Source organism: Pseudophryne corroboree, chromosome 5 (assembly GCF_028390025.1).
Source record: "Pseudophryne corroboree isolate aPseCor3 chromosome 5, aPseCor3.hap2, whole genome shotgun sequence".
NCBI classification, from domain to species: Eukaryota; Metazoa; Chordata; class Amphibia; order Anura; family Myobatrachidae; genus Pseudophryne; species Pseudophryne corroboree.
The window spans coordinates 321627941-321652425 of NC_086448.1; the positions used below are offsets into that span (position 1 = coordinate 321627941).

A 24485-nucleotide genomic window follows, 5' to 3' on the forward strand; every position below is an offset into this window, starting at 1 on the left:
GCATATGATTCTCTCAACATTGATAGAATGGTGGAGGATTATATGAGTGACCGCATCCAAGTAGGCACGTCACACAGTCCGTACTTATACTGGCAGGAAAAAGAGGCAATTTGGAGGCCCTTGCACAAACTGGCTTTATTCTACCTAAGTTGCCCTCCCACAAGTGTGTACTCCGAAAGAGTGTTTAGTGCCGCCGCTCACCTTGTCAGCAATCGGCGTACGAGGTTACATCCAGAAAATGTGGAGAAGATGATGTTCATTAAAATGAATTATAATCAATTCCTCCGCGGAGACATTGACCAGCAGCAATTGCCTCCACAAAGTACACAGGGAGCTGAGATGGTGGATTCCAGTGGGGACGAATTGATAATCTGTGAGGAGGGGGATGTACACGGTGATATATCGGAGGGTGATGATGAGGTGGACATCTTGCCTCTGTAGAGCCAGTTTGTGCAAGGAGAGATTAATTGCTTCTTTTTTGGGGGGGGGTCCAAACCAACCCGTCATATCAGTCACAGTCGTGTGGCAGACCCTGTCACTGAAATGATGGGTTGGTTAAAGTGTGCATGTCCTGTTTTGTTTATACAACATAAGGGTGGGTGGGAGGGCCCAAGGACAATTCCATCTTGCACCTCTTTTTTCTTTTCTTTTTCTTTGCGTCATGTGCTGTTTGGGGAGGGTTTTTTGGAAGGGACATCCTGCGTGACACTGCAGTGCCACTCCTAGATGGGCCCGGTGTTTATGTCGGCCACTAGGGTCGCTTATCTTACTCACACAGCTACCTCATTGCGCCTCTTTTTTTCTTTGCGTCATGTGCTGTTTGGGGAGGGTTTTTTGGAAGGGACATCCTGCGTGACACTGCAGTGCCACTCCTAGATGGGCCCGGTGTTTGTGTCGGCCACTAGGGTCGCTTATCTTACTCACACAGCTACCTCATTGCGCCTCTTTTTTTCTTTGCGTCATGTGCTGTTTGGGGAGGGTTTTTTGGAAGGGACATCCTGCGTGACACTGCAGTGCCACTCCTAGATGGGCCCGGTGTTTGTGTCGGCCACTAGGGTCGCTAATCTTACTCACACAGCTACCTCATTGCGCCTCTTTTTTTCTTTGCGTCATGTGCTGTTTGGGGAGGGTTTTTTGGAAGGGCCATCCTGCGTGACACTGCAGTGCCACTCCTAGATGGGCCCGGTGTTTGTGTCGGCCACTAGGGTCGCTTATCTTACTCACACAGCGACCTCGGTGCAAATTTTAGGACTAAAAATAATATTGTGAGGTGTGAGGTATTCAGAATAGACTGAAAATGAGTGGAAATTATGGTTTTTGAGGTTAATAATACTTTGGGATCAAAATGACCGCCAAATTCTATGATTTAAGCTGTTTTTTAGGTTTTTTGGAAAAAAACACCCGAATCCAAAACACACCCGAATCCGACAAAAAAAATTCGGTGAGGTTTTGCCAAAACGCGGTCGAACCCAAAACACGGCCGCGGAACCGAACCCAAAACCAAAACACAAAACCCGAAAAATTTCCGGCGCTCATCTCTACTATTGGAGGTAATACTCAGATGGGAAACTTGCAACTTCCATAGGGCAGGTGTGATTACGGATGGTGTAATGGTTAGCATTACTGCCTCACAGCACTGAGGTCATGGGTCCGATTCCCACCATGGCTCTGTGTGGAGTTTGTATATTCTCCCCGTACTTGCCTTGGTTTCCTCCCGCAATCCTATAATATACTGGTACGTTAATTGGCTCCTGACTAAAAGAAATGAAAATTAACCCTAGTGTGTAAATGTGTGTATGTACATGGGCAGACTAGATGGTCCTAATGGTTCTTATCTGCCGTCACATTCTATGTTTTCATGGTGTGACTGATGGTGGCGTCTAAGGACTGGGGATGATTCAGACCTCATTACTCGCTAGTGTTTTTTGCAGTGCTGCGATCAGGTCAGAACTGCGCATGCATAGGCACCGCAATGCGTAGGCGCGTCACACAAGTACAAAGCGGTTCGTTGCTCTGCGATGGGTTTGTGCGAAGAATCTATTCGCACGGCTGATCGCAAGAAGATTGACAGAAGAAGGCGTTTATGGGTGGCAACTGACCGTTTTCTGGGAGTGTTTGGAAAAACGCAGGCGTTCCCAAGCGTTTGCAGGGCGGGTGTCTGACATCAATTCCGGTCCCGGACAGGCTGAAGTGAACGCAGCGGCTGAGTAAGTCCTGGGCAACTCAGAAACGGCACAAAATCTTTTTGTACAGGGCGGCTGCACATGCGATCGCACACTTGCACAGCTAAAATACACTCCCCGGTGGGCGGCGACTATGCGATTGCAGGACTGCAAAAACAGCTAGCGAGCGATCAGGTCTGAATGAGGGCCTGTGTCTATAGATGCTGAAAAAGTAGCATCTCAGTCCTTGTACATTTGGATGGACGCACACTTGTACACAGGGGAAGGGCTTTATAGCAGTATTTAACCGTAAAGTTGCGCGACTGTCAGAAGATGCTGCCTCAACTATTGCTGAATCAGCTTCCTTGTGTGCTCTCCTGTTCTGTTTGTTGTACTATGGAGATAAATATGTATTATAAATAACAAAAGAGGATTAGTATGTAAGGATTTACACAAATTTTCAGTTACATTCTGCACTATTTGGCACATTGTCCTCTTTTGCTGTTTCTAGATTTTGATCCTTGACTAAGGATGATGACCACTCATTTTGAAGAAGGGAGTGTGTTCACATTTGCTTTATCTGATTTTCATTTTTGGAATTTTTCTATTTTCTGTGTATGTTTTTGTGTGTTTCAATAATTTTTTTGGAGATAATTGGACATTTAAGTGCTGAGAGTTTTCTCATTTTCAAACATGTGCATACACACACACACACACACACACACACACACACACACACACACACACACACACACACACACACACAAATAATAATAATATTTTTTATATATATATATATATATATATATATATATACACATCACTGATCACACCCCCATTATCAGTAGCCATGCACCCACCGTGCTGGACACACCCACTGCAGCGGCACACACTGGGCCCTTCAGAAATTTCAGCTCCAGGCCCATGAGAACCTTAATCTGGCACTGCACATAGTAATGCAAATAAGATGCATTTTCATAAACAAAAGGTGCCCCAATGTTAGCAGAGCTGCCAGCTGACTCATGCCAGGCATGTCCTGCAGAACTAGCGGCGGTGCTAAGGGGCACCAGCCAAAATCTTGCCTAGGGCATCATATTGGTTAGGGCTGGCTCTGAATAAAACACTTCATTTTAGTTAGTGTACATTGTGTATGGATGATATATTTGGTATAGTGAATAGTGTGATTTAAATTATATACTGTATGACCTGATTTGGATGCAAAGCATCCTCACATGTGGAAGTCTGTGATAACCAATTTTACTACCTCACGCTAATGCGGGTGTCAATATGGTTTCATGCGTGTAGGGGTACCACCAGTGTTCTTGCATCTGCAGTTGTAGTCATTAGTATTGGCACTTACACCTGTCCAATCCTGGGTGTAAAAAACAGCATCTCCCAGAAACAGGCATCCTTTCTCTGCACGCCTCACAGAAGTATGGCTACATGACCATTACACCCTCACAAGATGGATCATTCCTGTGCATTCATAAGGTAGCCACATCCAGTTGCAACCTACAAATGCCCCTTTCAGGGATGGAGAGATCCAGCCAGGCATGGAGCAAAGTGACTACTCTTGTATCCTTGCTGGGGTGTAGTATATCCTATTCCTAGTAATAATGTGACAAGCCTAAAGGGGCTACTGAAATAGCATACTTCTCTTCCCATACACAAATTACAAACATTACTATATAAGCAGAGCTATCTGTAATTAGAGCTACAAATTAGGAATATATACCATTTTGTTTAAGTAATATATCACTGATTTTTTTCTGTCCCCCAGATTCCTGCCTTAGATTGCCTCACTATAGGAACACCCATGTCTTCCACCTCAACTTTTCCTAGTGGCCACAAACTAAGTCATAGGTTTGACTTAAGGGCCCTACACACTTAAAGATTATCTGTCCAATCTTTCTGGTTGGAACAAAAATCTGGTAATGTATGGGAGCAAATGACAATTGACCATTTGCTCTCAAATACTGGAAAACAGACAAAAATGGTCTTTTAGACAAATTAGGTAAGTTTCTTTCATTAAACCAATTTATCTGAACAACAGTTTTTGTCTATTTTCTGGATTTTGTGAGCAAATGGTTGATTGTCATTTGCTCTCAGACGGTGCCAGATTTTCTTTCCAATCAGCCAGATTGGACAGATAATCTTTAAGTGTGTAGGGCCTATTAGTTTCTGAATGTCCTTATCAAAGCCTAATTTAGCCTCTAGAATGAATGAACAAATTAGCTATACCTTATTTCCCTGATTGCCCAATGGCTACAACACATAACAATAACAATTACACAGTTGAGTCACATTATTATGACCACCAGCTAATAGCCAGAGAGTAACCGCTGTGTGCAGCAGGACAGCAGCTAGATGGGCTGAACTACAGGTTCTCAAACTCGGTCCTCAGGAGCCCACACGGTGCATGTTTTGCAGGTCTCCTCACAGAATCACAAGTGAAATAATTAGCTCCACCTGCGGACCTTTTAAAATGTGTCAGTGAGTAATTAATACACCTGTGCACCTGCTGGGTTACCTGCAAAACATGCACTGTGTGGGGTCCTGAGGACCGAGTTTGAGAACCCCTGGGCTGAACTGTCATTATATACAGATGGAGACGCGCTCATCTGAGGTGGCTCCTTCGCAGGCGTGCACTCCCAGCGTGACTAGGTGGTCCGTCCGCCTAGTCACGCCGGGAGTGCACAGAGACGCTCTCCTTCTGAGCGTCTCCATCTGGGTGGGCGCGCCCGCCTGGGGACTCTCTTCATTCAAGTGAATGAGGTGCGTCTCCATCACGCACGCGCCCAGGCGGATGGAGATGCTCTCCACGTTATGCGCGCGTGGGCGTGCATGCCTAGTCACAGACGGAGCCACGACTAGCGTAGCTCCATCTGTACGACACGTGACGTACTTCATGGGTTACGCGCTTATCAAGGATTAGAAACATATCAAGAAAAACAATGATAAAGTTGCAAAAAGGAAATTATACCATGTTTAAAAACCGTTTTAGCTGGTTATTTTGCTAATTATGTTTGATACAGCAACATGATACATGTGAATGAATATTATTGTGTTTGACTTATTACTGCAGAAATACATTATTTATGTTGTTAAGTTGCATACAAATGGCTAAAATAGGTGTTCTGCGTCTGTTCTTCTGCAAAATAAAGCATGCTGTTTATTTGTTCACAGTAAAACAGAACAAAACATGTTCAGAGACAGCTTGTTTCCTGGAACACAATGCAGGTATTCTGAGTAAACATTTGTAATTATTAACAAAAACATTGTTATGTCAGGAGCTGTTCATAATGCAGAATGAGGACAAAGGCTCCTACAATAATCACCTATATTGTCAAATGCTGCACAGAATATGTTATCTGACATTTTGAGACAATAATTATTATTTATTAAATGTGTGCTTTGCAGTACTTCCATTCACACTTATACGTGTTAAAATTGTTACCAAATTCATTGTAGATACAGCAGTTCTGATTTTAAATAAACAAAAGAATCAAGAAAAATGGAAAGAAAAACAGTGGAAATATTTTGACTTGAAAGTGGCGTGGCACGTGGGGTGCTGTCTGCTCTTTTGTATCATTCCAGTGGTGCTGTCTTGTGCTGCATCAGTCCAGTGGTGGTGTCTTGTGCTGCATCAGTCCAGTCACAGTGGTGGTGTCCTGTTCTGCCATATGTCCAGTGCTGCTATATAAGTCCAGTCCAGTGGTGCTGTCTTGTGCTGCATCAGTCCAGTGGTGGTTTCCTGTGCTGCCATAAGTCCAGTGGTGGTGTCCTGTGCTGCCATAAGTCCAGTGCTGCTGTATAAGTCCAGTCCAGTGGTGCTGTCATATAAGTCCAGCTGTACTGCCGTATAAGTCCAGTCCAGTAGTGCTGCTGTATAAGATCAGTCCAGTGGTGCTGCCATATAAGTCCAGAGGTACTGCTGTATAAGTCCAGGGGCACTGCCGTGTAAGTTATGGGGTAATGCTGTATAAGTCCAGCGGTAATGCTGTATAAGTCCAGGGGTACAGCCGTATAAGTCCAGGGGTACTGCCGTATAAGTCCAGTCCAGTGGTGCTGCTGTAGAAGTTCAGTCCAGTGGTGCTGCCGTATAAGTCCAGTGGTGCAGCCTTATAAGTCTAGGGGCACTGCCGTATAAGTCCAGCGGTACTGCCGTATAAGTCCAGTCCAGTGGTGTTGCCACATAAGTTCAGTCCAGTGGTGCTGCCATATCAGTCCAGGGGTACTGCCGCATAAGTCCAGAGGTACTGCCATATAAGTCCAGGGGTACTGCTATATAAGGCCAGTCCAGTGGTGCTGCCATATAAGTTCAGTCCAGTGGTGCTGAGGTATAAGTCCAGGGGTACTGCTGTATAAGTCCAGGGGTACTGCCGTATAAATCCAGGGGTACTGCTGTATAAGTCCAGTCCAGTGGTACTGCCCTATAAGTCCAGTGGTGCTGTCCTGTGCTGTATATTATTTACTCCAAATAAAAGGGTTATTAATATTTAATCCAAATAATTTTTTACAGGGTTTGCCTTGTGTGGTGTAGGGGTATGCTCTCCTGTGTTGCATATTGTTATATAACTCGCTGCTGGGAGTCAATCGTCATCCCAGAGGGGAAGTTGGAAGACCACTTGTACTACTTCAACTAAGCAATTGACTGTCCAACAGTCCTTTGCGAGGAAGATGAAATATGACAGCAGTCATCCTGTTGCAAAGCGGATAACTGAGGCCTTGACAGCTATGTTGGTGTCAGACGTGCGTCTGGCATCCGTCACGTATGCAGTGGGATTTAGACAATTGATGGAGGTAGTGTGTCCCCGGTAACAAATCCCATCTGGATTTCACTTCACTAGGAAAGTGATTCCCGGATTGTACAGGGACATTAAGAAAAGTGTCTTGAAAAGTGCGTTTGTACCCAGAATCCTCTTAACCACGGACATGTGGACAAGTGGAGCAGGGCAAACTAAGGACTACATGACTGTGACAGCCCACTCGGTAGATGTATTGCCTCCCACAGCAACAACAGCAGCGGCACCAGTAGCAGCATCTCACAAACGCCAACTCGTCCCTAGGCAGGCTACGCTGTGTATTACCGGTTTCCGTAAGAGGCACACCGCTGACAACCTCTTACGGAAACTGAGGAACATCATCGCAGATTGGCTTACGGAAATTGAGGGACATCATTGCACAATGGCTTACCCCACTTAGACTCTCCTGGAGATTTGTGATATCAGACAACGCCACCAATATTGTGCATGCATTACATCTGGGCAAATTCCCGCACGTCCCATGTTTTGCACATACAATTAATTTGGTGGTGCAGAATTTTTTGGGCCTAGTTTTTAAAAGTGCCATCCTGTCTGCCACTGCAGTGACACTCCTAGATGGGCCATGTATTTGTGCCGCACACTTGTGTCGCTTAGCTTAGTCATCCAGCAACCTTGGTGCACCTTTTTTTCTTCTTTGCATCACGTGCTGTTTGGGGCCTAGTTTTTAAAACTGCCATCCTGTCTGCCACTGCAGTGCCACACCTAGCTGGGCCAGGTGTTTGTGCCACCTACTTGTGTTGCTTAGCTTAGTCATCCAGCTACCTTGTTGCACCTCTTTTTCTTCTTTGCATGATGTGCTGTTTGGGCCCTAGTTTTTAAAAGTGCCATCCTGTCTGACACGGCAGTGCCACTCCTAGATGGAGCAGGTGTTTGTGCCACCCACTCGTGTCGCTTAGCTTAGTCATCCAGTGACCTCTGTGCAACCTTTTGGCCTAAAAAAAATATTGTGAGGTGTCCAGAATAGAAATGAGTAGAAATTAATGTTATTGAGGTTAATAATACCGTAGGATCAAAATTACCCCCAAAATCTGATTTTAGCTGCTTTTATGTTTTTTTCAAAAATCATCCAAACCCAAAACCTGAAAGGGTGGTTTTGGCAAAACCAATCCAGTTCCAAAACCAAAACACAAAACACGAAAAGTGCCCGCCGCACATCTCTACTTATTTTCTAAATGTAAGAGTCACACAAAATGACAGTGCACAATATATAGGGACTAAGGGGTCATTCCGACCCAATCGCTCGCTGCAGTTTATCGCAGCGCAGCGATCGGGTCGGAACTGCGCATTTGTCGGCGCTGTCATTCCCTAGCGATCGCCTGTGAGGGGGTGGCACGGCAGCGTTTTGCCGCCATTTTAGGGGGCGGCACGGCAGCGTTTGGCCGCCATTTTAGGGGCACAGTCCGGCACACCCAGGCGTGGCCAGACCGTGCGGGGGGCAGGCCGCAGCGGCTACGTGACATCACACGCAGCCACTGCAACCAGGGGCAGCGACGATCAACTCCCGGTCAGCTGCAGGAACTGCGCTGGCCAGGAGTTACTCAACAAGTACAAAAGCATTGCTGCTGTTGGGTCTGGATGCCATGATAGCCACATCTGGAAGACCCCATTTGGTTACCAGACGTTGAAAGATGGCTGGATGTAGAGAGCACTCTGGTGTGTACATCCTGTTGACTGAAAAAGTTTGTTTCCCAGTTGAGGACCCCCGGAATGAATATGGCGGAGATGGGCGGAATATGGAGCACTGACCAGGTGAGAATCTGAGTTACTTCCTGCATCTCTGCTGCACTGCGAGTGCCCCCCTGCCGATTTATATAAGCCACAGTCCTGGCGTTGTCTGACTGGATTTGTACTGGACAGCCTTGTAGAAGGCTCTGAGCCATTTGAATGGCCCGGTACACTGCCCAAAGTTCCAGGACATTGATTGGAACATCTTTTTCTGTCAGAGACCAGCAGGAGTGACTGCACATGACTGCTCCCCATCCCTGGAGGCTGGCGTCCATGGTGAGAAGTGTTCAGTGTGAAACCCAGACTGGTCGCCCCTTGTCCAGGTTGGATACATGTAGCCACCATGAGAGGGATGTCCGAACCTCCTGAGGCAGGGTCATGGTCTGAGATTTGATATGCTTAGGTAGACCATTATATCTGGAAAGTATCAGGCATTGTAGAAGCCTGTTGTGAAATTGGCCATATTCCACCATGTTGAAGGTGGATACCATGGAGCCCAGGGTCTACATTACCAAATGGATCAAGACCATTTAATTTGGAGTTGGTGCGGATGCGTAATTGCAATGCTGCCATCTTGTCTTGAGGAAGGAAAATGCATTGTACTTGAGCACCTAGTATCGCTCCGAGATGGAGCATCCTCTGAGACAGGATGAGAAAGGACTTTGCACAGTTGATCAGCCATCCATGACTCTGCAGGAATGACATTGTCACCTGGAGGTGATGGTACAGTACCTCTGGAGACCACTCCAGATAAAGGAGGTAATCCAGGTAAGGGAGTATTCAAATTCCCTGCAGTCGGAGATGAGCCCCATCACCGCCATGAGCTTGGTGAACACCCTGGGAGCTGTGGACAGTCCAAAGGGTAGGGCCTGAAATTGGAAATGCTGGCACAGGACAGCAAATTGGAGATATTGTTGATGACAGGGTGCTATAGGTACAAGGAGGTATGCATACTGTATATCCAGGGAGACCAAGTAATCCCCAGGTTGCATAGCCAGGACAATGGCATGGAGAGTTTCCATGTGGAACTTGGGTACCTTGAGATATTTGTTCAGCAACTTTAAATTCGGAATGGGATGATAGGACCCATTTGATTTCTGAGCCAAAAAGAGTGTAGAATAGAATCCCTGTTTTGGTTGAGACAGCAGGACAGGGATAATGACACCCGACTGTAGTAAGGATTGAATGACTCCCTTCAGCGCCTGTGCTTTGCCATGGTCTGTCGGTGGAGTGGTAGGAAAGTATTGCCTGGGGGATGCTTGAGGAAGGAGAGAGCATACTCGTGAGAGACCACTTCCTGTACCCAGGAGCCTGTTGTGATTTAACGCCATGCATGTGCAAACTGAAGAAGTCAACCACGCACCCTGGGTTCCCCAAGGTGGATGCCTGCCCCGTCAGGCTGCGGGTTTATCCTCTGCCTGATGTTTATCCTCTGCCAGGCATGCTTGATTTTAGGCTTGGATGCCTTCACGGTGTGAGACAATCTAGGAAAGGTCAGGCCTTTGGCCTTGCCTTGTGGATAAAAGGATGAAGTCCGAGGCCTCACTGAGGAAGCTGAAGGTAGGCAAGCTGTTTTAGAGGTTAGTGACAATCTTGTCTAGTTCCGGTTCAAATAGAAATTCGCCCGCATACAGAAGTGCTTCCAGGGATTTCTTGGAGTCAGAATCCACTTTCTATGAGTGGAGCCACACTATTTGGCAAGCTACAATTGAAATAACTGAAGCCTTAGACAATAACAGAACAGCATCCAGAGCAACTTCACCAATGTAAATAGGCCGCATCTCTGATTTTGGCAATTAGGGACACCTGTTCCGTTGTAGGGTCGGACGTGAAACTGTGTTCAGGGTGTCAGACCAATTTTCCATGGCTTTAGCCACCCAGTCCGGAAGGTCCTTAAGGAAGGATGCAGTAGGAGTTTCCCTGGCATCATTCCTGGCTTCTGAGAAGTGATCAGAGTGTGGAAACTCAGCTACAACTACCTTCTGTCATTTGCATAGAGGATCTTTAGATTTCAAGGCTGGTTGAGTATTTTTGTGTTGAAGTGAGAATTTAACCGCCCTGACTAAAGCAGCCAAATTAAATTTGTACTGTGCCTCTTTGTCCCTGAGGGGGAGTCTGCATCAGAGACCTCTGCCAGATCTGCAGCAGGAGAAGATTCTTCAGAATCAGAGAGTGGCATAGACTGTGAGGATGGCACAGTACGCTTAGTGGCAGTAGGTGTAGGCAGTGTGACCTGGCCTTGTAATATGTTCTGAAATACAGCCAAGGAAGTAGCCAGACTCTGTATATAGTTAGTGAATTAGTTCAACCAGGGAAAAGGGATGGGTGGGGCTGCTATGGCCTGATAAACAGGCTGTAATCTCTGTGGGAGACTTATAGGGGGAGCCACAGGTGGGGTAGTAATATGGTCAGCTATTTTAGCCAGCAGTTAGTGAAAAAAGTCCATGGAGGCTCTTGTAGTGGAGCTGGGGGAGCTGATGTGTCCGGAGGTATAAAACAAGCAATGCACTGACCATCCTGTAATAAATCCTGAGTTAACACCTGTGTGTTACAGGTTCTACATGCTACCACAGTAGGTGACACAGTCTGTTCTTCCTTGCTTTTATTTGACATAACTGCAAGGGAGTGCACACACACAATATGGTAATGTGTGGCGTGTAACAGAAATAGTATGTGACAATGAGCTGGCACAAATACAACTGACTGTAATGTGTGGCAGAGTGAACCCTATACACACAAGTATTTAAGGGTCACTCTTTAATAAGAAAGTATGGGGAAAACAATAGAATGTACAGAGAGAGAGAATTACAGACAGCAGCACTAGCATAAGTCACATACAATGCAGAAATACAATTTAACTGCAATGGGCACTGATATCAACTACTCAGCCATGTGGAGAAGGCTGTTTTAATGCAGCGCTGTATATAACCTGACTACAAGGAGAGGTATACAGGGAGTCTCACCCCAGTGTTCCCGGAGAACTGAAGAGCTCTGTAATGGCTGCCCAGCATATCAGAGAGGAAGGAGGGTGAGGGGGAAGCAGCCCAGGGTGGGAAGACCTCAGCGGAATGGCACCCTGCACTGGGGAAGGGGCCGCTGGGGAAGCGCTGACCACCCCTTGCTGACATACACCACCGGTTCTCCTGGCCTGTCTAAATGTCCCCAGCTCCAGTATACATATACCCAGGTGGTCTAATGTGTCACTTAATGGCTGGGACCCATGCCAGCGCCGCCGCTCCGTATCCCAAGGCCGGCGGCAATGGATTGCCAGAAACGCGCCCCCCACAAGAGGGAACCCGCCTTACCTGTCCCCCAATGTGTCCGGTGCAGTCCCTTGTGGGTGCCGACTGTACCTCTAGCCAAGGGGTCCCGCCGAAATCACCTACACACTTGTGGTGTCGCAGCTCAAGTGGGGTTGCTGGAGCATCAGCGCTGGCCTCCTCTGGACTGCCAGGTGCTGTATGCTCAAAAAAATAAAAAAAGTAGAAAAAAATAATAAAGCTTGGGCTGCTTGATGCAGCCCCATTGTTCAGTGGTGACCAGCTCTTGCTGGCACCAAACAAAATCTGAAGTGCCTGAGCATGTGGGTGGGGTATGAGGGAAGAGGAGCCCAGTGCACCCTGGGAGGCTCACAAGCTTTGCTGTTGATAGTTAGTGAGGTTGAAAAGAGGCAAAATGCCCATCGGGTTCAACCTGTATTCTGTGTTAAGCTGTTCATATTATATAATGCACCTGCTGAAGTAATAGCTTAGTACCAATTGACAACTATGATTCTTACCACTCCCAGATATTAATGTCACTATGTTAAATGCTATAACCCTGGATACTTTTTCCAGTTAGAAATTTATCCAATACGTTTTTAAATGCATTTACAGAGTCTGCCATTATTACCTTCTCTGGTAGGGAGTTCAAAATCTTTATTGCCCTTACCGTGAAGAACCCTTTCCTACGTTGTGTACGGAATTTTCTCTCCTCTAACCTCAGCGAGTGCCCACGTGTCCTATACAAAGTTATTTTAATAAACAAATCCCCTGCTAATTCCTTGTAATGACCCTTTACATGTTTGAAGATATTAATAATGTCTCCTCTTAGACGTCTCTTTTCTAGTGTATACATATTTAACCTAGTAAACCTTTCCTCATACGCCAGTGTCTCTAACCCTTTAATCAATTTAGTAGCTCGCCTTTAAACTCTTTCTAGTTCCTCAATATCTTTTTTATAATATTGAACACAATATTCCAGGTGCGGACGTACCAATGACTTGTACAGTGGCAGGATTACATCCTCGTTCCTTGTCTCAATGCCCCGTTTTATGCACACAAGCACTTTACTTGCCTTTTTTGCTGCATTGTGACATTGTGTACTGTTATGAAGCCTCTTATCTATGAGCACCCACAAATCTTTTTCCTCCACCGTTACCCCTATATTTTCCCCATTTAGAGTGTAGGATGCATTTTTCTATATTGAACCTCATACACCATTTAGACGCCCAGGTTTCAAGTTTAAATAAGTCAGTCTGTAGAGACTCCACGTCGCTTTCTGAATTAATTACCTTACACAGTTTAGTAACATCTGCAAAGATTGACATTGTGCTTTCCAGGCCTATTCCTAGATCATTGATAAATATATTGAACAGTAGCGGGCCAAGTACTGACCCTTGTGGTAGTCCGCTGACTACTGGTGCCCAGCTGGAGAACATCTCATTGACCACTACCCGTTGTACTCTGTTATCCAGCCAATTACCTATCCATGTACAAATAGTATATCCTATGCCAAGTTCCTTTAATTTGATGATCAGTCTCCCGTGAGGCACTGTATCGAAGGCTTTTGCAAAATCTAAATATACCACATCCACTGCTTTTCCCTGGTCAAGATTCTCGCTCACCTCCTCGTAGAACTAATTAAGTTAGTTTGACATGATCTGTCCCTTACAAACCCATGCTGACTTTTGCTAATAATCTTATTAACCTGCAGATAATCCTCTATGCTATCGCTCATAATACCTTCCAATATTTAACCCACTATAGAGATTAAACTAACTAGTCTATAGTTGCCAGGATTATTTTTAGTTCCCTTTTTAAATAAAGGCACTACCTCAGCTATGCGCCAATCCTTTGGTACCTTTCTAAAAAATGTTTTAGAGAACTACAGCGCCCCCTAGAGCTGCAGTGGGGATGTCTATAGGATATCACTTATCAACCGCAACAATATCAACAAGAAATAATAGACTTCACCTCTGCTTTCATAATATAAAAGTATATGGATTATCTCTATAAAAGTTAAAAGTCTTTCAATGAAATATGGGAATGAACGTATGACCAATTTGTTCAATTGATGGTTTCCTTTTTATTAAGTTCCTATACATGAGAAATATGACATCGAAGGAGGCACTGGTGTTCGTACTGTCCTCACGTTGGAACAGGTGATTTTCCTCATATAAAGGTATCTTTTATAATCGTATTTCGTGATCCTCGATGTAGTCTTCACGTCAAAAGGTGATTCCCATGGATCCAAAGAGACAGAAAAAGGGAAGGGGAGGACAAGGGGCGACCAATCGTGTAATATGTTCTATGTTCTATCCCCCAAATAGTTCTGTATTCACCCACACAATTCACCAGAAATCAATGGGATAACAATACACTTTTGGGATGTACCCAAACTCACAATTAAATGCGTAGAGATGTGTCCATAAATACCTTTATAGACACATCTCTACGCATGTTATTGTGAGTTTGGGTATGTCCCACAAGTGAATTGTGTGGATGAATACAGGGTTAGAACCACCCTATAAAGGATAACAGTGTTGAAAAAAGATACCTTTATATGTTCTACTCCCCCTGATGGATGTGAGTATGGTACGCACACCATCCATATAAAGGGGGAAATAATCTCTCTGTATAAAGGAACTATTTGGTGGATAGAACATATTACACGATTGGTCGCCCCTTGTCCTCCCCTTCACTTACCATTTGGTACCATGCCTGATCTAATCGAACTATGGAAAATCAAGTATAGGGGTTTTGCTAGCTGTGACCTAAGCTCCATAATAACCCTCGGATGAAAACCATCTGGGCCTGGTGATTTATTAATCTTTATGTTGCTTAGTCTCTCCAGGACTACTTCCTACTACTCTCACCGTCTGATCCTACCTGGTGAATACTGAGAAAAAGAAATTGTTCAGTATTTCCGCTTTTATTTTATCATCGTTTATAAAAGCTCCCAATTCATCTTTTAATGGGCCTACGTTCTCCTTCTTTAACCTTTTACTTTTTATGTATTCATATGCCTGATCCTGGTCTACTCCATCCATACCCCATTGTTAACCCTGTGAAGACCATGGACCCCGAAGAAGAAAGAGTATTTCCGTGTGTTATATAGTTTGCAAGATTATATTACATATTCAGGAGGACAATGGAATACTGCAGTTCCATACAAATCTACAATAGTAATAATGGTAATTTCCAGATCACTTAGCTTAGACAGAACAATGAAGTCCAGTGAAATACCTATCACCGTTATGGAGGCTGCATTCGAGACAGTAATTATCTCTCATCTCAGTCTTCGGGAATTGATAAGACGGAGAACAATCTTTTAGAACTATGCCAAAACGTGTCACTCATGCCTATTTCAGCTGAATCGATTATAATAGACCCTAATATTTCAAATAAAAAAATAAAATAAAAAACTCTTTGAGTACATTCCCTAACTTCTTTAAGCCAGCAAACAATACAGTACATACTGTATGTGCATACAGTAGAGTGGAATTGAGTGGATAAAGAGCTATTAAAAGAGAAGGAAATAATGTCTTTAAGTCAAGAGAATGGATTTGGTGACATAGTTCAGCGCTGCTGTTTTCTTTTTCTATTTGTATTGAAGTAAAGTGCAAAACAAGATTTCAAGATAAACTCACCTTCGTCCAGGATAAATAGACTTGTCAATGTCATTGCAATCTCTTCCTCTCCAGTGATATCCTCGCAAGGACTGCAGGCAAGAAATATACCATTGTATCAGTTTAATCTCAGTGTAGTCTGTAAACTATGTTAGTTTACTTGGTACAAGGTTATTTGCTACAGATTTGGTAGCCTTATCTCTAACAACTTGTATCTTTTATAGTATAGAGTGTAGGGGAGGATGCTCTGCTCATATAACAGCAATTACACTCATTTACAGACATATCTTTCACAATTCACATCTCTAATGTGGATGTAATATGATGTTTGCCTACATTCGCATTGCGATATTTGAAAATATTACAGGAATGTATTAAAATTTGCATACAGGGATGGGGCTTGCAGGAAAGCTCTGTTCCTGTGAATCCCCTCTTCACACTTCCCAGGGTATTTTTTGCATAAAATACCCTGAGAGTGTGACTGTACATGCGCCTCTCCACTCTCGCTGGCCTCCCTGCACCCGCTGTGCTCCCAGTCCCCCTGATGCTGCCCCGATCCCTGCCTCACTTGTTAGAATAAATGATAAATAAAATTATACTTTCAAAGTTTCTATAGACCACAGACTGATCACAGAGGAAATAGTTATAATAGAAAATAAATAAACTTACCTGCACAGGATCAGTGATCAGTAGCCTCCTTCTCTGTGACCCAGATTTGACCTGATTTGTGCTGTTAGCTGAGATGCCTGCTGGAACTTTCCTACATCTCAGCTGACAGCACAGATCAGGTGACCCAGATCACAGAGCAGGAGCTCACCACCCACCAATCACCAATCCTGCTGCACGTAAGTTTATTGGAGGCACTTTAGTGTGGCATAATATGAACTGGGAACACAGTATGTCATAATATGAACTGGGGACACTGTATGTCATAATAATCCACTATATCCATGTCACCCTCTGCCTCTCTCCATCACCTACTATTTCCTTGTCACCCCCTGCCTCTCTCCATCACCCACTATCGACCTGACACCCTTTGCCTTCCCCTGTAACCCACTACTTCACTGTCACTCTCTGCCTTCCCCTGTCACCCACTGCCTCTCTCAATCATCCACTATATCCATGTTACCCTCCTGCTTCCCTTGTCACCCTCTGACTCTCCCCAACACACACTATCTCCCTGCACCCTCTGCCTCTCTTATTCATGAACTATTTCCCTGTCACCCTCTGCCTTCCCTTGTCATCCACTACCTCTCCCCATCACCCACTATCTCTGTCACCCCCTGCCTTCTTCTGTTACCCCCTATCTTTCACTGTCACTCACTATCTCCCTGTCACCCTCTGCCTCTCCCCATCATCCATTATCTCCCTGTCACCCTCTGCCTTTCCCCATCTCCCACTATCTCCCTGCCACCCTTTGCCTTTTCCCATCACCCTCTGCCTCTTCCCATTACCCACTTCCTCCTTGTCACCCTCTGCATCTTGGCATCATCACTATCTCCCTGTCACCCTCTGCCTTTCCCCAGCATCCTGTACTGCACCCTCTGCCTTACCTCCATCACCCACTATCTACCTGTCATCCTTTTATTTCACCTTTCACCACTGCCTCACCAGTCACCACCTGCCTCTCCTGTTGTCACCCATGGCCTCTCCCGCTGTCACCCACGGCCTCTCTCTCTGTCACCCATGGCCTCTTTCATTGTCACCTACAGCCTCTCCTGTTATCCCCCACAGCTTCACCCCAGTCATCAACTGCACCTGGTCCAAACACTTGCAAGTTCTGTCACTGCAGGGACCCCTTCAAAATGTTTACTATGGAGCCCACAAAGTTCTGGCTACACCCCTGACTACAAGAATCCCTGATGAATCTGTATGGATGCATTGTCAGTAACAAAGTGAACTAAAATAAATCAGAATATGGCCAGTTCAACTTCAGACAATTTATAGGAGCCCAATGTTATGTTTTTTTTTATAAACCCTACACATTTCATGCCTAGTTTTTGGGAATTTCTAAACACAGTAAAAAACAGGGATAAATGTATGAAGCAGTGATAAGAGTGGAGAAGTGAGCCAGTGGAGAAGTTGCCCATGGCAACCAATCAGCATTGAAGTAAGATTTATAATTTGTATGCTATAAAATTATACAGAGCAGCTGATTGGTTGCCATATGAAACTTCTCCACTGGCTCACTTCTCCACTTTTATCACTGCTTTATACATTTACCCATCAGAAACTATTGGAAAAATGCATTTAAAAATGTTGTGGTGTTATTAGCATGAGTTGTCAATACCAAATAGCACAGATTCTTTATATGTAGACAACAGAACCACCAGATTTTGTTAGCACATTTTAATGAAAATGGAAAGGAAAATGCAATGTACACATTAACTTACAGGAAAAGCACTGAAGTAATCTTGGTCATAATCTTCTGCTGGTACTGACCTAAAAGTTCAAGGAAATCATTACTCTGTAGAAACCTATGAATAAGCGGGATGCGATCAAGATCCGCTGGACGGGATCCCGGTGGTCGGAATCCTGACATCGGGATCCCGACCGGCACAATCCAAACATATTCTCCCTCTGTGGGTGTCCACGACACGCACAGAGTGAGAATAAATTAGTGAGCCGAGCGTAGTGAGGCACCGTGCCCACAGCGCAGCAAGCGTAGTGAGCCCGCAATGGACTGCATTGCGCTCACCCCCCTGTCGGGATTGTGCCAGTCGGGATCCCGGTGTCAGGATTCCGACCGCCGGGATCTCGTCCGGCGTGATCTCGTACTGATCCCGAATAAGCACTGTGGGCCTAATTCAGATCTGATCGCAGCAGCAAATTTGTTAGCTAATAGGCAAAACCATGGAGCTAATTCAGACCTAATTGCTGCTGTGCGTTTTCGCGCAGCGAGCGATCAGGTCGGAACTGCGCATGCACTGCAGTGCGCATGTGCATGCCAGAGATGCGATCGGCATCTCATCCCAGGGATTGCCTCTGCCTGATTGACAGGCAGAGGTGTTCCCTGGGTGGGAGGGAGTGGGATGGGGCAGGCCGGCGATGTTCGGCCGCCATTCTGGGGGTGCGGTTCGGGCAATACAGACATGCCTGGACCGTGTGGGGGACGGGCGGCAATGGCTGCGTGACATCACATGCAGCCGCTGTGACCCAGGACACGGTGAAGAGTCGGACCCTTATGGCAGGGGGAGGGCCAGACACGATCAGGTCTGAATTAGCCCCCATGTGAACTGCGGGCGCGGGGGGGGGGGGTTGCAGATATAACATGTGCAGAGAGAGTTGGATTTTGGTGGGTTATATTGTTTCTGTGCATGGGCAATAATACTGGCTGCTTTATTTTTAGATTTCAGTTTGAACCCACCCCACTCAAATCTAACTCTCTCTGCACATGTTACATCTGCCCCACCTGCAGAGCAAAGCACATGGGGGCTAATTCAGACCTGATCGCTGCTGTGTGTTTTCACACAGCGGGCGATCAGGTCTGAACTGCGCATGCGCCGCAGTGCGCCGGTGCATGCCAGAGATGCTATCGCATCTCAGCCCAGCGATCGTCTCTGCCTGATTGACAGGCAGAGGCGGTCGCTGGGCGTGAGGGGCGGGCTGGCGGCATTTGGCCGCCGTTTTGGGTGCACAGTCCGGGCAATGCAGGTGTTCCTGGACCGTGTGGGGGGAGCGGGCCGCGGCGGATACGTGACTTCACACACAGCCGCGGTGACCCGGAGAGTGACGGGTAGCTCCCTGCCAGTGCACAGGAGCTGCGCTGGTAGGGAGCTAGTCTTTAGTTACAAAAGCATCGCCGCCGTTCGATTCTTTTGTACATGTACGGCGGGGGGGGAGGGCTAGACGTGCGGGGCGGACTAGCCCTGTGCTGGGCATCCCCCCGCATGTAAGGGTGGCTGATCGTAGTTGCACAGCTACTTTCAGGTGATTAGGCCCATTACCTAACAAATTTGCTGCTGCGATCAGACCTGAATTAGGCCCTGTATACATTTGGATGGATGTTTCCTTCTTCATTGTACATGGATGATAGTTAATATTTACTAGTTATTTACTATTAGTTAGTGATGGCCAAGCTAACAATTCTGCATATGATCAGCATACTGTAGGCAGACATGTGGCATTGGATGAGCAGATTGACAAAACCTTGTGACTCTCACAATGAAACTCTGTTTTGTGCTGTATGTTCTTCATACTTGCCTACTTTGGAAAAAGCATTTCAGAGAGATGTGAAAGTAACACCTATCAGCGCGGATGTGTACTGCTACATCTGAGAGGCGTGTAATGAAAATAACTTACATCCAAATGTAAATAAGCCCCAAAGTTAGTAAGATCTACTTGTTGAAGAAAAGACTCTGGTATTTTGCAGGATTTGTTTCTGTATTATGTTTTACAAGAGGTTCCATCTACTGTAAGTGGCCACGAGAAACCTTATTTAAAATGCATGTAGCTATAATGATCATTGTGTCTTATACCCAATGCAGGGAAATGGCTCTGATGAGCCCATTTGAATGTATGTATCTGATTTATTTTTCCCCCAAAGAATGTAACAGCTATATAATGGGAGTAAGGTGCAATCAGGGAGATTGCTGGACTATTCAGGGAGTCAGGAAGATTGCTGCTATTGAGGGAGGGTAGGCAACTATGATGTTCTTAGCATCTGTAGGCAGCTGATAACAACAACCATGGGGTAAATTTACTAAGATGGGAGTTCTATTTAAGATGGGATGTTGCCCATAGCAACCAATCAGGTTCCAGGTATTATCTTCTAGAAGGTGCTAGATAAATGAGAAGTAGAATCTGATTGGTTGCTATGGGCAACATCCCATCTTAAATAGAACTCCCATCTTAGTAAATTTACCCCCATGTGTGTGCTTGTGTAAAAGAGGAGTTAGGTGGAGGGGGGGGGGGGGGGGTTGAGAATTGTTTTCATGTTTTGTTACATTCACAAAACACTGAAAAAGGAAGCAGTAGAGGAGGGAGAGGAGTGAGAAGTGGGACAGTAAAATATGAATAGACACATAGAAAATGCATACACAGGTGTCGTAACAAAAAAAACAAACTTGTAAATATGGATATTAAAGTATTAGGGTACGAGGAAAGACTTGTAACGCCGGTGTGCAATATGGCGGTACAGGACATCCCATTGTGGCTGATAAATTACAATTCAGCCGGAGTGTTCTAGGTCTCAGTAGTTCTTTAACCATATAACGGGCAGTACAGATGGTGTAACGGTTAGCATTACTGCCTCAAAGCACTGAGGACATGGGTTCGAATCCCACCATGGCCCTAACTGTGTGGAGTTTGTATATTCTCCCCGTGCTTGCGTGGGTTTCCTCCGGGTACTCCGCTTTCCTCCCACAATCCAAAAATATACTGGTAGGTTAATTGGCTTCCAACAAAAATTAACCCTAGTGGGAATATGTGAAGTGTACATGTGGTTGGGAATATAGAGTGTAAGCTCCACTGGGGCAGGAACTGATATGAATGGCCAAATATTCTCTGTAAAGCGCTGTGGAATATGTGTGCGCTATATAAATAACTAGTAATAATACAATAAGGTACAAGGCTGCAAGTTGAGTGCTTCTATACATCACCGATGATATTATTATCTCATATATAAATATTGTTCCTTAATATAAAAAACGTTTTCATATTCAAAATGGAAGTAATAACTTATGACCTTATGAAGTGATGAAATGAGAAATCATAATTTAAACAGGTTTTATTTAAAGAACCGTAGCCATATATTAATATAAACTGAATAGAATTGTTGCATATTCTAATAAGCTATGTACAGATATTCTGCATTCTTTCTTTTAAATACAGGTTGAGTATCCCTTATCCAAAATGCTTGGGACCAGAGGTATTTTGGATATCGGATTTTTCCGTATTTAGGAATAACTGCATACCATAATGATATATCATGGTGATGGGACCCAAGTCTAAGCACAGAATGTATTTATGTTAGCCAATATTTTTTGTAACTTTGTGCATTGAACAAAATGTATCTACATTCACACAATTCATTTATGTTTCACATACACCTTATACACATAGCCTGAATGTCATTTAATACAATATTTTTAATAACTTTGTGTATTAAACAAAGTTTGTGTATATTGACCCATCAAAAAGCAAAGGTTCCACTATCTCACTCTCACTCAAAAAAGTCTGTATTTCGGAATATTCCGTATTTCGGAATATTTGGATATGGGATACTCAACCTGTAATTATAGCATAGTATCCTCTTGCATGAGTCATAGACTATAAATCAATTTGTTAGTGGTCTGTGTTTGTTAATGTATGCACATATTCTTGTGGGAACATGTGATTCAAAATGGCTGCCAGTGCGTATTTTCCATTTTCTCACTAGCAAGAACAATAAAAGTCTTTAAAAAAATAAAGGAAAAATTCTAGCTGCTGTTATAAACTTTTGGAACAGGAGGTAAAGACACTTTAAAACTCCATTTTAAATTTTAATACATATGTCTTTAGTAAGAATGGAATTAGATAAATAAGAAGAACACCTGTACAGACTGACCTTATATAAATTTGTACTTCCATTACCAGGACATTGGTAATGGAACATGCAAAGCAGGAACAGAAAAACGCTAGGCAACAGAAAAATATAAAGAAAGTATTATGGTAATCTTTAGTACATTAATGGTAAGATTGACGGCACAGCATCAACATCTCCCAAGTGCATTTCACACCTTTTAAACAATCACAATTGTACTGGAGCTCTAGGTGGCTGCTAAATGAATAGCTGATGTTCCTTGCAGTGGTTTGGAAGTAATACACTCTGTATAAATTACACACTATAATGCTCATGAGGTAATTGTTAATGTTGATAACTTACGACTCTATTGTTTCACAGATCTTTTTGAACAGTGGAAATGAGCAGATCTTGAAGAGAACTCCAGAAACAACTTCTGAGTTTTGCTACAAAAAAGAATACATGTGTTTCATTAGCATATATGTATATGTGTTTATTAATTTAATGCCACATAAGGTGTGATTTATTCAGGGCTGGCAGCAGAAATCTTGAGGCCTGGTACACTGATATCTCTGCGGGCCCCCGAGCCCCCACCCCTACCCCCCGGCCCAACATGTCTCCTGCCTCCACCTAAAACCATTATCTGCACTATGTTCTTCCTCAAGCACTTGGCAGCACACAGACCCAGGTGGTCACATGCACCTCCCCAATAATAAGAATTTACTTACCGATAATTCTATTTCTCGTAGTCCGTAGTGGATGCTGGGAACTCCGTAAGGACCATGGGGAATAGCGGCTCCGCAGGAGACTGGGCACAAAAGTAAAGCTTTAGGACTACCTGGTGTGCACTGGCTCCTCCCCCTATGACCCTCCTCCAAGCCTCAGTTAGGATACTGTGCCCGGACGAGCGTACACAATAAGGAAGGATTTTGAATCCCGGGTAAGACTCATACCAGCCACACCAATCACACCGTATAACTTGTGATCTAAACCCAGTCAACAGTATGATAACAGAGGAGCCTCTAGAAAAGATGGCTCACTACAACAATAACCCGATTTAGTTAACAATAACTATGTACAAGTATTGCAGACAATCCGCACTTGGGATGGGCGCCCAGCATCCACTACGGACTACGAGAAATAGAATTATCGGTAAGTAAATTCTTATTTTCTCTGACGTCCTAGTGGATGCTGGGAACTCCGTAAGGACCATGGGGATTATACCAAAGCTCCCAAACGGGCGGGAGAGTGCGGATGACTCTGCAGCACCGAATGAGAGAACTCCAGGTCCTCCTCAGCCAGGGTATCAAATTTGTAGAATTTAGCAAAACGTGTTTGCCCCTGACCAAGTAGCTGCTCGGCAAAGTTGTAAAGCCGAGACCCCTCGGGCAGCCGCCCAAGATGAGCCCACTTTCCGTGTGGAATGGGCTTTTACAGATTTTGGCTGTGGCAGGCCTGCCACAGAATGTGCAAGCTGAATTGTACTACAAATCCAACGAGCAATAGTCTGCTTAGAAGCAGGAGCACCCAGCTTGTTGGGTGCATACAGGATAAACAGCGAGTCAGATTTTCTGACTCCAGCCGTCCTGGAAACATATATTTTCAGGGCCCTGACAACGTCTAGCAACTTGGAGTCCTCCAAGTCCCTAGTAGCCGCAGGCACCACAATAGGTTGGTTCAGGTGAAACGCTGAAACCACCTTAGGGAGAAACCGAGGACGAGTCCTCACTTCCGCCCTGTCCGTATGGAAAATCAGATAAGGGCTTTTACAGAATAAAGCCGCCAATTCTGACACGCGCCTGGCCCAGGCCAGGGCCAACATCTTTAAGTGGTTCAAACCAATGTGACTTTTGGAACCCAAAAACTACATTGAGATCCCAAGGTGCCACTGGAGGCACAAAAGGAGGCTGTATATGCAGTACCCCTTTTACAAACGTCTGCACTTCAGGGACTGAAGCTAGTTCTTTCTGGAAGAAAATTGACAGGGCCGAAATTTTAACCTTAATGGGCCCCAATTTCAGGCCCATAGACACTCCTGTTTGCAGGAAATGTAGGAATCGACCCAGTTGAAATTCCTCCGTCGGGCCTTACTGGCCTCGCACCACGCAACATATTTTCGCCAAATGCGGTGATAATGTTTTGCGGTTACATCCTTCCTGGCTTTGATCAGGATAGGGATGACTTCATCCGGAATGCCTTTTTTCTTCAGGATCCGGCGTTCAACCGCCATGCCGTCAAACGCAGCCGCGGTAAGTCTTGGAACAGACAGGGTCCTTGCTGTAGCAGGTCCCTTCTTAGAGGTAGAGGCCACGGATCCTCCGTGAGCCTCTCTTGAAGTTCCGGGTACCAAGTCCTTCTTGGCCAATCCGGAGCCACGAATA

At 44.9% G+C, this 24485-nt stretch overlaps 1 protein-coding gene across 2 annotated transcripts in view; it reads right to left on the reverse strand.

Annotated features, from left to right (window-relative positions):
- AOAH (acyloxyacyl hydrolase) overlaps positions 1-24485 on the reverse strand; it is a 439135-nt gene that overhangs the window by 188258 nt on the left and 226392 nt on the right. For both annotated transcript variants that reach the window (XM_063922510.1, XM_063922509.1), the window contains 3 exons: positions 22468-22550; positions 17996-18044; positions 15624-15694 (listed from right to left, as the gene is read on the reverse strand). In XM_063922510.1, the coding sequence (XP_063778580.1) occupies positions 15624-15694; positions 17996-18044; positions 22468-22550 (203 nt within the window). The remainder of the gene's footprint in view (positions 1-15623; positions 15695-17995; positions 18045-22467; positions 22551-24485) is intronic.